Genomic DNA, 18,494 nt, shown 5'->3' with positions numbered 1-18,494 from the left:
CTGAATCTTTTCTGTTGATTCTCTTGACTCAAAATGTTTTTTGAAATTATTTTAAACACACCATAAAACCTTCTTGTCTGATCTCTTATTGCTTGGATTATCTTTTTCTGCATTAGATTTTCTTTCTTTTTTTGTTCATCTTTACCCGAGGATATTTTTCCCAGAGAGAGTGGAAAGGAGGAAAGGAGGTAGAAAGATAGAGAAAGAGGGAGAGAGAGACACACAATTGTTGCCTCCTACATGTGCCCCGACCGTGGCCCGGGATTGAACCTGCAACCTTTGGTGTGTGGGCTGATGATGCTTTAACCACCTAGAAACACCAGCCAGGGCTCTGCATTTGATTTCCAAAAGTTTTCTTTCAGTAATGAATCAGAGAAAATAGGAAATCAGATCTTACACCTTTCTCACCTGTTGCAAGTGATAGTAACAGAATTCTTGGGAAAGCCGGTTGAAGTATTGGTGACATAACTCTTTGATTGTCAGGTTTGGATGTCGTGGGTCTGGCCTAGTTCTCTTCTCCCTTTCCCATGTCCCTTTATACTCCATTACCAAGAAGCATTGGCGTCGTCGGCTGTATTTATTTGTAAAACAAGATAACTCAGTTAGCTTGTCTTTAGGCAAGTACTTTGGTAAAAATGTTTTCCTAACTGCTAACACTGCTCGTTAAAATCACTCCCTTCTGTCTGTGCTGTTGAGATGAGTGTGGATCCCATAGTCAGGAATTTAGAAATTAGGAAGGGTTCTGTATATAGAAACAAGTATAACAAATAAAGTATTGAGCATTTTCCAGCAAACTCTTGACATTATTATCTTCTTACAGTTAACACATTCTCAGTTCTAAAACTTGTATTTGTTCTAATCTTTCTAAACTACTAGAGCCTTCAAAATATCATGAGTCTAATACTACATTCCAGAAATTGGATTTTAAAAGTCAGGGAAAGGAGAGCAAGAGATCTAGACAACTGGCAAACAGCCACCAAGTGCCCGTACTCTGTACATTTTACTTGTTTTACAAACAAGGGATCCAAGACTTAAAAATGTGCAGTAATTTTCTTCTCTCTGCTAAGCAAGATTTAAGTCACAGTAGTGCAGCTGGCGTCCCAACCAGGTCAGACTGGCTCGAAAGCCTAGATTGGTTTCCACTGTCGAGGTGCTGTGCTTTTCTGTCACAAACCACAAAATTATTCCACCTAGCTACAAAAAGTATACTTGTTTGGCAGGTTTAAAGAAGATGCCTTCCTGAAACTACAGTTATATGTCAGTTATGTCTCATTTTTACAAAGATCACACCTTAACAATTGCCTTTTATTAAAACAAAGAAAGTGAAACTCATCTAATACCCATTTTGTTCTTGTTATGTTTGAAACATGCTCAGTCCTAAGGACCCAAAGACAAATAGATACAAGCAAGGTGAACTGCATTCTAGGCCTTGAGGGTGACAGCCACGTGTGCTCCCAGAGAGCAGGAAAAGCAGTGATCCTATTATTATGGCGGCACCTGTCTTTTAAAAGATGACTTTATATTTGTTTTTGAATTTATCTAAAAGTTCTAGTCAGTGCCCAGGAACACTGTCTTTTCTTGAATCATTTTTATGGCGGTTGGGGCATGGGAAGGTGTAAAAATGATGGGAGGATGCACTGAAGCCAATGAGAACAAATTTTCCATTATTTTCTGTGTTCATGTTCACATAACCCCAGGTTGAAAGAAATACCTTTGAAGATACAGAAAGAGGCACACATTCATCCCCTGGCTTCAAGTGCACACTGCATGGTCCTCACCCAGCATGTCCTTGTAACCCTGCCCCATTTCCTGTGTGCTCTGTGATTGGCCCTTCCCCCTGTGGTAAGGCGCCTGGCTGCTGACTGAGGTTTCAGTAAGACATAAGTGGAGCCTGCCCAGCTGGTGTGGCTCAGTGGTTGAGCAACCACCTATGAACAAGGAGGTCATGGTTCGATTCCCTGTCAGGGCACATGCCCAGGCTGTGACTCAATCCCCAGTGTGTGTGTGTGGGTGGTGGGGAGAGAAGGGGGATGCAGGAGGCAGCCAATCAATGATTCTCTGTCTCACCCTCTCCTTTCCTATCTAAAATCAATAAAAATATATATTTTTTAAAAAAGACCTAAGTGGCCGAAACCGGTTTGGCTCAGTGGATAGAGCGTCGGCTTGCGGACTGAAAGGTCCCAGGTTCGATTCCGGTCAAGGGCATGTACCTGGGTTGCGGGCACATCCCCAGTAGGAAATGTGCAGGAGGCAGCTGATCGATGTTCCTCTCTCATCGATGTTTCTAACTCTCTATCTCTCTCCCTTCCTCTCTGTAAAAAATCAATAAAATATATTTTTAAAAAAAAAAGACCTAAGTGGAGCCTGCCTTCCCCATACATGAGTAGGCAGTATTCTGAAACTGGGTGCAGTTGAACATCAATGTGTCCTAGAAAATGTTGTATGTTATGTTAAGTGTCTGTGTTATATTTTTTCTGGAAAATAATGTAATTGTGACCTGTAAATTAATAATGCTTGTTTTTAATCCACTCTGGATACACATTTATGCTAATGCACAAGGGAACTTTGGTCTGAATAACTGTAGCCAAGTCCTGTTAAGTAATCCCCCATTCCAGCCCCATATTGGCCATGGGGCAGCACATGAGTGTACATAGAACCCTTGCTATGTAACTCTTGATTCTGGGTAGTCGTGACATATAAGGGAACTTGGACTGGGGCTCAGTCCAGCCAAGGGTAAGGGAGACCCTTGATTCTTGGCTGATGTGATATCCATCCTTAAGCCCATTTTCTAAAATTGACAGTAGTGCTGTGCCAAAGAGTAGTATTATTCCTGCTAACCTGTGCCTGTCCTATAGCCCTTGGCAGTGAGGCTGTGACCAAACCTAGTGGGGACATAAAGTTCCTAAGCTGGTCATAGGTTAAGGACACCTCTGTACCACACAGAGAGGTTACTACTTTGGTGTGAAGCATTGGCAGCGGGGAAACTTTGGTTGATGAGCAGATAACCAATGCTAGAGATCTTTCTACATAAAGTAGCAAAGTGGTCATATGAAAAATTCCATACCACATTGTACTTAAAATAAGATGATAACAGAAATTCGGAGCTAAATGGAATTTTAATGACTACCTAGTCAATCTCAAGAAGCAGTCCTGGAGAGATAGGTCCAGTGGTTTGTGTTTGAGGCACCATTACTAACTTAACTCCCTGACAGTTTTAGGGTATTTCGTACCATATGTATGTATGTAAACATTCGTAAGTCTTAGGGCCACTTTGCTGAAAATTTCTATATCGATAGAATGAAAATGATTATAACATCTATTTGTTTTCAATTTTTATCCTGCCTGATTTCTAGATATTTGCTATTAATATATAATTTGGATTTCTCCACTCTCCTTTGGGATTAATGCCTTTGCTTAATTCTTTCGGTGTTGCCAGTAAGCAATGATTGTGACTTCCCAGTCCTATCCTGGTAGTAGAGTGGTTGGTATCTTATCTAAGGAGAAAAGATTAGTGCATATGTTGGAGGAGGAGGGGTTTAAGACTTCAACTCTGCTTATGAGTTTTCTTGCAGTTTTCTTATTGGCTCTCATCACTAAAACGTTTTTTAAAAGCTCAAAGTCAAACCTTTGTAGCTTCTTCCAAAAATATCTTAGAAGGGTTGTTGGTTCAACATCCTTTGAGAAGTTGCCTCATTTAAATACAGTGTTTGTATATTTACTTTTCCACTTTTTATCTTTATTTTGTTCTGAGTGTACTGTAAAGTACATTTATTTAGTGAATGCCTTCGTTTTAAGATATTAAAATCCAAAGGATCTTACTCTAGTGTCCTGATCCCATCTCTGGATTTAGAAAAAGTCCTTGGGAGACAAAGCTGTTCTCCTGTACCAGCTGCCGGTGAAAAGTGAAAGTAAGCAAACAAACCGTTGGGGTGAGACTAAGGAAATGTGGCAAAGTGATCTTTTTCTTTGTGAAAACTTGCAATTTTAACCAAAAAGGAGGAGAAGAAGAAGAAAGAAAGCAAAAGAAAATACTGTGGATTTTATTTGCCTCCTGTTGGAATTTAAGCTTTGTTAGAAAGGATACCCATCACAATTAATTCCCCCTTTCCTCTGCTTTGTATCTCAATGTTCAGCATTTCACCTCTTCATCCTGAATTCTTCCCATTCATTCCACTGTCTTCATTAGCTTTTGACTTGATGAAAAAGTCTAGAGCCTTTAAGATGTTGCCTCAGAGCAAAGAGTTTTTTGACTTTCCTAGAACAACACTTCTGAAACAGGAATGTGCATTTGCATGCCGTAGATCAGTGGTGGCGAACCTTTTGAGCAAGCTCGGCGTGTCAGCATTTTGAAAAACCCTAACTTAACTCTGGTGCCGTGTCACATATAGAAATTTTTTGATATTTGCAACCGTAGTAAAACAAAGACTTACATATATATATATTATTGATTTTTTACAGAGAGGAAGTGAGAGATATAGAAAGTTAGAAACATCGATGAGAGAGAAACATTGATCAGCTGCCTCCCGCACATCTCCCACTGGGGATGTGCCCACAACCCAGGTATATGCCCTTGACCGGAATCGAACCTGGGACCTTTCAGTCCGCAAGCCAACGCTCTATCCACTGAGCCAAACCGGTTTTGGCAAGACTTACATTTTTGATATTTATTGTATATATTTAAATGCCATTTAACAAAGAAAAATCAACCAAAAAAATGAGTTCGCGTGTCACCTCTGACATGCATGTCATAGGTTCGCCATCACTGCCGTAGATCATATTAAAATGCAGCCTCGATTCCAGGGACCCAGGTGTGGCTTGAGAACCTTCACTTCTAACTAGCTCCCAGGTTGAGCCAGTGCTGCTGATCTGTGGACCACAGTCTGAGGAGCTACACCCTGACACTTTCTTTGGGATAGTAATATGTGTTATTATAAAAAGAGAGTATTTTGGCTAAATAAGATTGGGCAATTCTATCTTAAACAAGGTTACACAGATGTCATTATTTGGACTTCTTCAAGCCTTGTATATCCTGAGGATTTCCAAGAGGTAGATGTAATATACAGTGGTTTTCAAACTTTTTTAAAAATAGCCTATTTTATTTTTTTAATATATATTTTTATTGATTTCAGAGAGGAAGGGAGAGGGAAAGATAGATATAAACATCAATGATGAAAGAGAATCATTGATTGGCTACCTCCTGCACGCCCCCCTACTGGGGATTGAGCCTGCAACCCGGGCATGTGCCCTTGACCAGAATCGAACCTGGGACCCTTTAGTTCACAGGCTGACGCTCTATCCACTGAGCCAAACCAGATAGGGCTCAGACTTTTTTTATGGACCATATTATGCAACTAACACTCCACATAGGAAACTTTACCTTATGGAGAGTGGTCTACTCTGCAAACAATTTCAAGCAGTCTTCGGAGCATGTAATTTAATTACCACCTTTATTAAGAAAAAGATATGCTCCTATCAAATGATCTAACCATTTAAAGAATTTGGCTCTTTTAAGTACTTTTTAAAAAATACTTGCAAAGGGGAGATTTGAAGGCAGTCTGGTTTTGCAAATATGATTGTGTGCATGCGCACGCATTTGTTGTAGATTATTGAAGCCCTGAGTTCCCCAGAAAACCTCCCTCAGCTGGAGTGAAGGGTGGGACGCACCCAGTCAATAGGAATAGCCACAATATTTAATGGTAAGAAAAGTTTACACCATAGCACCTTGTCAACATAGATAGTATAGTTAATAATAGCTTTGCCTGCTGAGTTCACGCTGTGAAATTTGTGAAAATTTACACATTATTATGGACCACGGGTTTTTCAGAGTAGCAGCAGCTTGATTGGTAACATTTATTAATCCCTAATGAAGTGTCAGTATTGTTCTAAATACTTTGTAATATGTTCTCAATAACCCGATAAGACTCGTTGGTCATTCTAGAGATTGGAAACAACTACCTAGAGATTTGGAAACTTTCCCTTGAGTAGTTGTGGTAGAGTGGATTTTGAACCTAGCTGGTCTGACTCACTTCACAGCCCATTACAGTAAGGATGCATTTCCTAATTATTGGCACTATCTTTTTTAAATCAACATTTATTGAGGGATGACCATGTGATCACTACTTTGCATATATTATCTCATTGTTCGCCAAGTTCCTGTCATGAACAAATTGAAGGAAACACGGTTGGTTAACAATTGTTTCACAACATAAAGACTTGCTCATTGTAGATAACTTGGAAAATACCAAAAAGTGTAAAGGAAATAAATAATCCATGTTATCTGGAGAAAACTTCTTTTAGGGAAAAAAAAGCAAAAACAATTTATTCATTATAGAGCATACAGGGTGTCCCCCAAAAATGTATACACACTTCAAAAGCTGATAGCTCACTTTTGATAATGAAGTGTATTTTAATAAACACTGCTTTATAATTATTCAAAGTGTGTGCATACATTTTGGGGGGATACCCTATATATACTTCATATAGTAAATGATATACCTATCATTTTCACATAGTAAAAGGTACACATTCACATACATATTTTTAAACAAAATTCCTCTTTTAAAGTGATTTCATAAATTAACAGTTAACGTAATACAATATCATAACTCAAATTTTTGTCATGCCATACATGGTGTGCAATCCCAACTCCATTTTTGAACTTAGCAACCTTTCTGGTATTTTTCTCCAGTAAACAGATACCTTTTTTAAAGCTTTCTGAAAATCTAACTAGAGCTTTGGGATTGTAATGAAAAGCAGCAAACGCATTCCTTCCACCTTCACGGAGGGTTGTTGACTGCACCTGATACGCTGTGAGAGTGTGTGGGTTTGGCATGTGCAGGTTTGCCTTAGTTTAGAATTTCCTCCCTGGCGTCCGGAGATGTCTGGAGCCGCCAGCCTCGGAGTTGCAGAGCGGTGAGCACTCAGCAGGCTCTAGCTGGCGTGGTCACGGGGAGCCAGCGTCAAAGCTGTGAATAAGCAATTTCTGCAGTTCCAGAGCGAGAGCCTGTGTGATTCTTGGGATGCTCAGTCATACCCCAGTCCTGCTCTGAGTGAGGCTGTTTTTCAAGAAGAAGGATGGTAGCTAGAGGGGAAATAGCAAGATTTTGGAGTCTGGAAAGCCTTCACATGGGTATGTGTACAGAGAAAGAATTGTTTTGTTGTTGATTTGACTCTCTCCTTTCTGAGTTGCAGTGCTGCTTGCCTTTGCTGCTGCTTGTCAGATGTGTGCGTGTGTGAAAGCTCATTTGTCCTAGTCCAGTGCCCTGGGCATAGTTTTAGTTGTAGACGTAGTAAAGCAAAGACATTGATTTTGTTTATGGCAGAGCAGTTAGAAGGATATAGAGAATAATAAGAATCAAGAATGGATCTGGTCTTTATTGTGCTGGTTTTTGCTTCTGTTACATGGAGTTTCTTTGTACAAGAGTTTTCTGTCGGGTTCTGTAAAAATGTGCCTTGCTAATCTGGGGTGGGTAAGATTACGGCTATGGACTGATTTTTGAGAAATACTGTTTTCATTTATTCCATGGTTTCCACAATATTTTTGTGAGTATTGTCATTTATGCTAATTTCTATTTAAATGTGAAAGAAATGTGGCACTCTCCTCACACTAGGGAGTTGTAAATTGCAATCCATGTTCTTAAAAAAAAGTAAAACAAAACAAAACACTGAAAGGACTTTAGCTGACTGCTGCACACGGGTACAATATATGCTTTAAAGAGTCTTGCCTCTGTTTTTGCCTTAAATCAATGCCAGTAATTCACTGAGTGCATGAGAACTGTAGCTGACAGCTTGAAGGCAGCCTGGGCCTTGCCAGAGCAGTCTAGTTGGTAGTTTGTGCTTCTTCCTTGTTTTGATTGGTTTTCTGTGCTGGCTGAGAACAGACAGGGATGTGGTTATGGCTTCTATATCTGGCAGATTAAAAAAAAAAAACAAGACCAGCCTGCACTCCATTTCACTAACCAAAAGTTAGAAAAAGAGAACAGAGTTGCCCAGTGATGTCTGCGTTCAGAACATACGCCCACTTACAGAGTGGCTGTGCTTGTGGACTTGAGTAACTGGGTATGATGGTCCCAGTGTCCATCACGGGTCCCAGTGTCATGGAGGAGTATGGGCTCATCTTGAGTCTGATGAGAGTAGCTGTGTTTATTCCAGCCAAGTGAGCAAATCCAGTGCGGAGGTGAGCAGAGGCGGCCAGGCAGTCAGTGATGGTAGCCCCGCCATCCTGCTCCTCCCCCAGCATTCCTTCACTCCCAGGGCATGATTCCCGTTCTTTCCACACCAGGCACAGGCCGGGGGAAGCCAGGCCTAGCCTCTGGCTCTGAGTGGCATGATCTCGGAGCTAGGACCCAGCACGTCAGAAGCTGCTGTGCAAAGCTGTGCACGCTCCCCCTCACCAGTACCATCAGGGCTCCTGCGCTCAGGCCCTGCCATCGTAAGTGCCTCTGTTCCCTTGATGAGCCTGGCTGGGAGGAAGAAGCTCACTGCTTCTCTGACTTGGAAGACCGACCGGTTCAGTCTGTTCCTGAGACTAGGCGTACATGTATTAAATGGAAATGAACCCTGGCTGGTGTGACTAGTTTGGTTGGAGCATCATCCTGTGCACCGAAGGGTCATGGGTTTGATTCCTGGTCAGGGCTCATGCCCAGTTTGTGAGTTCAATCCCTGGTCAGGGCGAGTATGGGAAACAAGCAACCCATCGATGTTTCTCTCTCTCCCTTCCTCCCTCCGTCTCCCTTTTCCTGTATCCTTCTCCCTCTCTCCCTCTCCCTTCCTCTCTCTCTAAAAATCAATTGAAACATATCTGAGGATTTTTTAAGAAATGGAAATGACAGCAAAATTCCAGTACAGGAGGAAGCAGAGCTACTGACTGAGGGCTCTCAAGCCATTGTGCTCCCAGGAGACAGTGGAGGGAAGACCGGGGGTGGATGCCTGACCAGGGCTCATGGCCCAGACCCTCCTGCCTTTCCAAGGCCCTGAATACCCATTTTACAGGCCTGTGTGACAGAACTCGAGGACAAGTTTTGGCTTTAACTTGAGAAGAGGGAAAATTATTCGTAGGTAATTTAAAATAAAACTTACTACACCATTTATAGGAACAAAACATATTTTCAGGTTTGATGTAAATTAAGCTCAGTCATGAGATAACTTACTCCTCTCACTGCTTTGGGCAGCAGAAGTCAGCAGCGACCCTAAGGTGAGCACAGATGGAGGGAATTATGTCCAGGAGGCCCTTAGACATGATAAAAGTTATTAGTGAAGGCAGCAAGTCCACTCCTAGGATCCTTATTTTTGATGTTTAAAAGATTCAAAAGTACTGTATGGAAAGTGATTTGAAAGTCTAGATTAGGCATGATCGTGACTTTTCTGACTGTCCTTTTAAATTCTAGAGTGTGAACGATGTTCCACTCTTTAATTCAGCCACTAACCCTGACACGCACGTTCTTATCCCCGAGAGCATCGGCGTTGGGCTTGAATATTAGAAGTTAGACACATAAACAGCTAGTGAGAATATTTTAGTTCAGCAGCTAACATATAATAGCAACATAATTGTGGTAAATGTTTTTAGAGCTAAGTCCACCGTACTTCTAGGACATTAAAAACAGATCATGACCACAGGGGATTGGGGAATAACAGAGGAGAGCCGAGAAATCTCAGATCCTATCTCAAGAAGTGATGGCTAGACTGGGAGAGGGAGTTGGGATTTGATCACCTGTTTGGGGTGGGAAAGTAGCTGCAGGTGGAGAGGTAGCATGGACAAAAGGGTTTTGTCTTTTTGCTTAATACTGGGAACTCAGTGGCACACATGCAGCTAAAGCAGAGGTTTTCAGCCAGTGAGATCAGAATCTGTTGCCTTCCAACTTGTGGCTTACTGCGGAGACAGGCAGAAATATGAACACATCCTAGAATGCGTTTGAGCAGGTAGGGTTAAGTGTAATCTGAAGTTCCCATGCTTAGCCAGGCATCGGAATCCTGGAAGAGCTTTTGAAAATACATTCTCAGCAAACTTCCTCTCCTTGCCTCTCCTCACCTCTCCTCCTCTCCCCTCGCCTCCTCATCCCATTCAAGAACCTAATTCCCTTGTCCATCCGGGGGCAGGAATCTTTGTTTTTTTAAACTGCCCATGTGGTTGGAGGCCATCAGTCCTGGAAGTGGTGTAGCATGTTTGCCGTTGAAGATCACCCTCCTGTGACCGGTTCGTTCCCTCCGTGTGTACCGCCATGGCTTGAGAGAGTCCCCATGGTGATCAGGGTGTGGGCTCATAGTTTCAGCCCAGACAGCAGTGGCCTTGTGAAAGCTGCTCGCGGCCCTGAGCACCAGCTGCCTGCCTTCTGCCTGCGTTTGCCATTTCCGTTTGAAGATGGGAAGCGAGAATGAATGGCTTATCTCAAACTTGAGGAAGTCTGTCAGCAGGTTTTCTAAAAGAAAGGCATGTTTTTAACAGATTATTCTAAGTGTGGGAATTTCCCTGCAGTCAGTCTAGATTTAGTGAGGGAAATCCCCGTGGAGAAGCTGCAGGGATGGGGAGCGTGCTGCTCTGAGGTCATTAGTGTTGGTGATGGCTTGGGCCCTTCATGACAATAGCCAACATCCGTATTGCCTTCCTGCCGACTGCCTGATTGTGAAGTCCAGGGTGCCAGTTCTTGCCTTCCTTTCATTTTACAGAACCTTCCCTACCCACCCTGCCACATGAGACAGGTAAGACAGTGGCGTTTTCCTCAGTTACAAATGAGAAAGCAGAGCCGCAGGGAGGTCAGGGCCTCTTCCAACTCGCCTCCCTGGGGCCCAAACCAAGGGCTTTGAAGTCCAGCACTTTTGAAATTTTGTCACTCTGAACAAAAGCCCTTAAAATGAGCAAAAATAAACCAAACAGGAAAGAGACCTGTGGTATGTCCTGAGAAGAACTCCACCAGGACATGAGTTGAGGGCCTGTTTTTTCTATGGCCGTAACTCCTATAGGAAGTCCTTATGCTTTGGCACGTGTTATATAATAGTTGTCCATTGTTGGTGATATTTGATATTTCCTGTCATAAAAATTCACCTTCATCAGTTGTCAAGTTTTGTCCCTTCACAAATCTCAGTTCAGACAGAAGGATGTTAAGTTTTGTGAGGAGTGTGGGAGCTATTTATTGCTGGCATTATTAAAAAATGTAAACAATCTCTGATTGTATTTGCAACAGTGCCGCTGACTGAAAGACTGGCCTATCTTCTCTGGATCGGCATTTCTCAGCAGGGCTGGAAATGTGGGCAGGCACCTGCTCATGCTGCACCTGCAGCTTGGGAAGTGATTGAGTCATTTAGGGAATAATGAAAAGTACTGAGTTTGGAGGTGAGAGGAGAACTGAGGGCTGAATCTTAAGACAGGACTGTGTGGAGCAGGAGGCTGGTAGGATAGATGGTGCCACACAAAGAAGGTGCCCAAATACAGTGTCTAGGAGACCCGACATGGCAGCCTTCCTGGAATACTGTTAAGTATGATGACTAAACAAGAATGTTAAAAATTCACTTTTTACAAATTTAGAATATCTATATATATAAAAGCCAAGCGACCAGAACGACAGAATGACCGGTTTCTATGACGCGCACTGTGGGGGCTGACTGGTCCAATTGGGGCCCCTGATCGCCCCCACCCCAATTTCCCATTGCCCCTCCTCCCACCAGCATGGCCCCGATTGGCCTCCATTGTTGTGGGCCGGCAAGAACCCAACCATGCACAAATTTGTGCACTGGGCCTCTAGTTTATACATATATATATACCTATCTATGAAAAAGATGCATTGTCTCAGAACTGTCCATAGCCAGAAGTATGTGCTAAAAATCCATATGCAGAACTTTTAGATGATAAAAGATGTTCTCACTGGGCTTGACTACAGCTTGTCTGCCCTCTTATCATTATGTCTAGGAATTTGGGGTTTTAAACGTGATTTCAGTTTGCAATAGTCTTTGTTCCATGTTTACAGGGTCATTTTCTTTTTCCCCCCAAAATATATAATACTTTGTAATACTTTCAACAATAATTCTTTATTACTTTTTTAACTTTTTTACAGTTTTATTTATTATTGTCTAAAGTTTTACATACGTCTCCCTTCTCCTGATTGACACCCCCTCCCCCAGCCATTCTTACCCCAGGCAAGTCCTCACCGCCCCAATAATTCTTTATTATTGAAAGTATTACATATGTTCCCTTTTTCCCCCATTGGCCCCCTTCAGATCCTCCCCTGTGCCCCAAGCCTCAGAACCCCATTGTCTATGTCCATGGGTTATGCATATATGCATACAAGGTCTTTGGTTGATTATCTCCCACCACCCTCCCCCACTTTCCCTCTGAGATTCCTCACTCTGTTCCATGCTTCCATGTCTCTGGATCCACTCCGGTCATCAGTAATTTTGTTACTTAGATTGCACATATGAATGAGATTATGTGATACTTGTCTTTCTCTGACTGACTCATTTTCACTTAGCATGATACCCTCCAGGTCCTCCATACTGCATAGTATTCCATGGTATAAATGTACCACAGCTTTTTTATCCACTCATCTTTGGGCACTTGGGTTGTTTCCAGATCTTAGCTATTGTAAATGGTGCTGCTATGAACATAGGGGTACATACGTTCTTTCTGATTGGTGCTTTGGGTTTCATAGGATATATTCCAAGAAGTAGGATCAAGTGTCTATTTAGGTCCTTTGCCCATTCTTTAAACTGGATTGTTTGTCTTCCTTCTCTTAAGGAAGGAACTCTGTATGAGTTCCTTATATAGTTTGGATATTAACCCTTTATCAGATGTATCATTGCCAAATATGTTCTCCCATAGAGTGGGCTCCCTTTTCATTTTGTTGATGGTTTCTTTTGCTGTTCAGCAGCTTTTTATTTTGATGTGGTCCCCTTTGTTTATTTTCTCCTTAGTTTCCTTTGCCTTAGGAGATGTATCTGTAAACATATTGCTATGAGATATGACTGAAATTTTGCTGCCTATGCTGCCTAAAGAAAACATGGTACATGCATACAATAGAATATCATTCCTTAAAAATCTTCTGGGATTTTTATGGTTTCACAACTTAAAGTCTTTTAGCCATTTTGAGTTTATTCTTGTGTATGGTGTAAGTTGGTGGTCTAATTTCATTTTTTTTGTATGTATCTGTCCAATTTTTCCAACACCATTTATTGAAGAGATTCTCTTGACTCCATTGTATGTTCTTGCCTCCTTTGTCAAATATTAATTGAATTTAACGGCTTGGGTCAATTTCTGGTTTCTCTGTTCTGTTCTATTGATTTATATTCCTGCTCTTGTGCCAGTACCAGGCTGTTTTGTTTACAGTGGCTTTGTAGTATAACATGAAATCTGGTATTGTTATTCCTCCAACTTTTTTTTTTCTTTCTCAAAATTGCTACAGCTATTCAGGGTCTTTCACAGGGTCATTTTCAAAATGGCTTTTCTACACTGGTTTATTCAATACAAGTAATAATACAGTTGGTGAGGGTACAGAGAAATTGAAACCATGTGCACTCTTGGTGAGAATATAGAATGGTGCAGCCATAATGGAAGACAGTGTGGGTATTCCTCCAAAAGTTGAAAATAGAATTACTATATGATTCAGTATTCCCACTTCTGAATATACTAGTATATCCAAAAAAATTCAAAGCAAGATCTTGAAGAGATGAGTGCACACCCATGTTCATAGCAGCATTATTCACAGTAGCCAAGAGATGGAAGCAGCACAGACAGATAAGTGGCTAAAGAAAACATGGTACATGCATACAATAGAATATCATTCCTTAAAAAAGAAGGAAATTCTGATACACTTGACTAAGGAAATTATATTAAGTGAAATAAGCCAGATACAAAAGGGATAAAGACTGTATGATTCTACTGATAGGGAGTATCCAGATTTATAGAAACAGAAAGGAGAAAGGTGTTTGCCAGAGAATGGGGATGAAGGAGGGAGAATTAGTGTTTAGTGGGTATAAAGTTTCAGTTCTAGAGATCTGTCATACAATAATGTGAATATACTTAACACTATGAACTGTATACTTAAAAATGGTTCAGATGGTTAACTTTAATGTGGGTTTTTTATTACTACAATAGAAAGAAGGAATGAAAAAAATTTTCTCTTGTATTTTGAGAATATATTTTCCCTAATTTTGCCGAGGTACATTTTGAGAATTTGTAGTAGCTCTACATCATGCAAAATTTCATTAAAGTCATCATTATTAACTCTGATCTATAGTTGAATATTTTGAAGCCATTGAAGTTAGTGGTTCTACATCCATGTGAAGAGTGACATGAGGCATGAGGAAGCAGTGCGCAGGCCTGTGGTTTGGGCCGTGGTGAAGGGGTTTGCCCAGTGGAAGATTGGCACGCAATGGGAGATAAAGATAATTTAAGTAGACTACAGAGGACTTTGAAATACCAAAGAAAAATTTTGTAATGATGCAATAGATAACTGCTGTATAGTTTCTTGTGAAAACGATGAAACCACTGTTTTATGAGGCTTACCTTGGAAGTAACGTGTAGGGTGGCTTAGGGTGGGGGCGGGGGCTGTGGAGACAGGAGGAGAGTTTTCTGCTAGAAGTTGGGATAAATCCTCAATGGGAGGCAGGGAGATCTGGGTGTGCATCCTGCCTCGGACCCAGCACCTGCGTAGCCCAGATAAATAAGCTCCTTGGACTTAGTTTCCCCATCAGCAATTTGCAGTTCAGTTGAAAAAGATTCATTGATTGCCTTCTGTATGTCAGATATTATGCTCAGCACTGGGGATACAAACAGAAAGACTGCCCCTCCCTGGAGGAGGTTGTGGTCTCAGAAAGGAAACCCACGTGAAGACAGTGAATGTGGGGAATGAGAGCAAACTATGCGATGAGCACATAGTGTCCAAATGTAGCTCTGAGGCCCCTCCCAGCGAGACACCAGACACTGAAAAATCCAGCTCCATAAAGTTCACTAAATTACAGGCAGGGACTCAAGGAATTACCAACGGAGAGGGGTCTATAAAGTTATGAAATAGTTAAGGTCATGAAGGCAAAGGATACAGCAGAAGTTGATGAGATCCTTGCAGACCCAGCTGGAGACAGGGATCAGGAGTAAGAAGAAAAGGTTAGTAAAAGGAGCAGAGGACCAGTGAATTTGCTACTATCTCAAAGGATGTAGAAGTGCTAGACTTGGGGTACTAAGCTCTTTTTAATACTTGTCTAGTAGCTTTTGCTTTCTCACTAGTAACAGAGTTAGTACTATATTAGAAGAGGCAGTGGCGCCCAGTGGGCAGGTGTCAGACGATGTGGGCTTGGGGCCTCTGCACACAGCGATGTGGTATTGGGACTTCGGTCTACTCACCTGTAAATGGGGAAAACTAATAGTACCACCTCGGAGCAGAGTCATGAGGATTATGTGAGCTTCAGTCATGTAAAAAAAAGGCTTAAAACAATGCCTGGCACATCCAGAGTGCCCCATAAAATAGTCTTACATTTCTTTAAAGTTTTTCAGTGCTTTTATATATCATCATTTCATTTGTGGCTCACAACAAGCTAATAACAATTACTTATTGAGAATTTACAAATGACCCTGTGAGATGGGTATTATTATCCACATTCGACAGGTGAAAAACCTGAGAGAGGAACTTGACAAAGGACTCAGATTACAAAAAAAAAAAAAAAGTAAAAAGAATTTGTGCAGCATGATTATTTGAAGCCAGGTTAGTCTGACCATAAAACCCTGCTATTAGTTCATATGCTGTTTTTCCATCTGTCCATCTGTCCATCTATCCAATAAAAACTTACTGCACTTGTGTGTGCCAGGCAGTGGTTTAGGCATTAGGAGTACAATTAAGAGCAAAGCAGACAGCCCTGGCCCGGTGGCTCAGTTGGTGGGGACGTCATCCCATATACCCAAAGCACCAAAAGGTTGTGGGTTCAATTCCCAGTCAGGACACATACGTAGGTTGAGGGTTCAGTCCCTGTCAGGGTATGTGCAGGAGGCAGCCAATCGATATTTCTCTCTCTCTCTTCCTCTCTAAATCAATGAAAGTTTATCCTCTGGTGAAGATTAAAAAAAAAAAAAGAGAACAAAGCAGACCAAAATCACTATCTTTATGTAGTTTACATTTTAGTTGGGGGAGACAGACGACGAACACAATATATTAGATGGTGATCAATGCTATGGAGAAAAATGAACCAGGAAAGAAGAGGGGGTGGGGTTGAGAATTGCAGTTTTAAATGTGATGGTCAGAGAAGGACATCACACCTTGGGAGAAGGTGTTGGGTTCAGGGAATGGGAGGCCCTGACAGAGGGTGCCTGGTGTGTGAAGCAGGCAGCCATCAGGGCCAGAGCTGAGTGAGAGGGGTTGGAGATGGAGTGAATGATCCAACTTCTGAATGGATTAGCATGGTCATTCTGGCTGTTTGATGAGAATTGGTATGGGAGCAGGGGCAGCAGCAGGGAGAACAGTAAGGCATTGCTGGGGTGACCCAGCTTGAGGTGAATGAGGCTTGAGTAGTGGGAGAGTGGTGAGAAGTGGCTGGATTCTGGACACATTCTGAAGGGGGAGAGTCAGGATTGGTGATGAGTTGGAACTGGGATGTGAAAGGCAGAAGAAAAAGAATGACCTCTAAAGAGATAAAATTTAAACTTATTCCCATTTTACAGATGAGAAAAGTGAGGTTGGAAAAGGATAAGTGACTTGCCCAAGGTCATTTAGCTGGAACGTTCACAAAGCTAGGATGCTTTCCCAGGTATTCAGTCAAAATTCCATAGCCTTTCCCTTGTGCACATCGCATCTCTCCCACCCTGGGCCTCCTGCCCCACCAGCCTTCCCCGAGCGAGAACCCTCTAGTTTCTTCAGTCTCAGCGGAATACTAATCTGTGTTGAAACATTCACTCTTGTAATTTTAGGAAGCACCTCAGCCCGAGCCATTTCTCTAAGTGTTTATAATAGCAACTCAGAGATCATTCAATATATGAAGTCCAAATCTGTTTCCAAAGAACTTTATTCCAGTACCTCCTGTAAAGGTTTAGCCTGTTTTTCAGTGGTACCCTTTTTTCAATAAACTTGTAAATTGTGGATTTGTACATTATCACTGCTGGCCTTTATTCTCCTTTACTGATTATCACAGCAATAGCCAGACCCAATGATAAGGAAGTCTCCTTAGGTAAACATTGTTGAGTGGGTCTCTGAGGGAGAAAGTGTCATTGTCAGGGCTTTGCTGTGGGTAAGAGGCCCAGATGCCTTTATTTTTCTGAGCTTTACTTATTTGGGCCGGCCGCAGCTGACATGTCATGAGGAACCTTGCTGTTGGAACCAGGCTGTATAGATCAGTGCTTGATAAAGCTGGGGGTTCCTGCCCCCATACAGCCAGGGCCCCATACAGCCTGGGGTTTATGTGTACCCTCCTCGCCTGGGATCATTGGGACATTTCTATTGTCAACCAGCCTCATTGTAGGATGATAGTCTGGGCAGCTGCTCCAAGGACTCAGGGTAGAGACTTTCAGCTTTAGTGTTATCTCCTCTGTAGTCTAAGACAGACTTGTTTGTCTTTGAAACACTTTATAATTTGCTTCGTCAACACCTTCTCCCAGCCTCACCCAAACACACACCAGGAAAGTGCACTAGACCAGGTGGCCCTGTGTTCTCTGCCGGCAAGCACTCACCACAGCATAGGAGGTGGAAGGCACTATGCCTTGTCCAGGCTCACACACCCTTCTCAGACGGGGGCCTAAATTTCTCCCCAGAATTCTACCCAAAGCCTCCAGCACTAGCAGCAGGAGCACCACCAGCTCCGTACTCCTGAGGGAAGCCCCTTGAGAGAGAGGGTCCTGGCATGTGCATCAGCCCCTGTCAGGGACGGACATGTGCACACACACAGCTGGCTCCCTGCCCACCTGCCTGCAGTCCCCTCACCTGACCCATCAGTAGTGCCGGGGCCAGGTGCTGCCTCTCAGTGTGTCAGCAAGCAAGCTGGCGTCTGGAAGGCAGTGCCAGGTGTCTGGAGAGCTTTCATCTGCTTCTTGGCTTTGTGGTCAAGTTCAGGAACATTTGTTCCCTGCAATTTCTTCCTCCCCGAGGCAGCTCACTTTCACTTTTACCTCTCAGACACGGGCCCTGGTCTTTCCTGAGTGAAATGTGCTAGGAGCAGAGAGGAGAGAGTGGGGTGCAGGAGGGTGCACCCTCCTGTCCTCCAACTCAGCTGCTTAGTCGTCAGCATATCCCAGATTCACTGGCCCAATATCCAGACCGTCCTCACTGTAAACAGACCAGTTAGCCTAACTGGGACACAGACATGCGGGTGGTAGGCTATGCTTCACCATGTAGGTGCTGCTGCAGAATGACTGGGGAGCCGCTCTGAAGGGGAGTGACTGCAGCTGGGGTGTGGGGTTTCCAGGTACAGCGGAGCACCCCAGGCTGTGTGAAAGCACATGTAAGGCATGGGCCCTTGTAGAGACTTGGCTTGTTGGGCATCGCCAAGAGGTGCTCTGTCCAGAGCGTGGGCCCAGAGGCCAGGCACTAGGA

General features: G+C 42.7%; 1 protein-coding gene across 4 annotated transcripts in view; it reads left to right on the top strand.

Annotated features, from left to right (window-relative positions):
* SPATA13 (spermatogenesis associated 13) overlaps positions 1-18,494 on the top strand; it is a 90,470-nt gene that overhangs the window by 50,934 nt on the left and 21,042 nt on the right. Inside the window, exon 1 of one of the 4 annotated variants that reach the window (XM_006753687.2) lies at positions 6,915-7,129. The exons of the other annotated variants lie outside the window; for them this stretch is intronic. Within the exon in view, the coding sequence (XP_006753750.1) occupies positions 7,075-7,129 (55 nt within the window). The 5' untranslated portion in view covers positions 6,915-7,074. Of the gene's footprint in view, positions 1-6,914; positions 7,130-18,494 lie in introns of those variants that run through there. 4 annotated transcript variants of the gene reach the window in all.

This window comes from Myotis davidii, unplaced genomic scaffold (assembly GCF_000327345.1).
Source record: "Myotis davidii unplaced genomic scaffold, ASM32734v1 scaffold1031, whole genome shotgun sequence".
Taxonomy (NCBI): domain Eukaryota; kingdom Metazoa; phylum Chordata; class Mammalia; order Chiroptera; family Vespertilionidae; genus Myotis; species Myotis davidii.
Note: the sequence above shows the minus strand (reverse complement) of the source record. Positions and strands in the feature narration are given on the sequence as shown.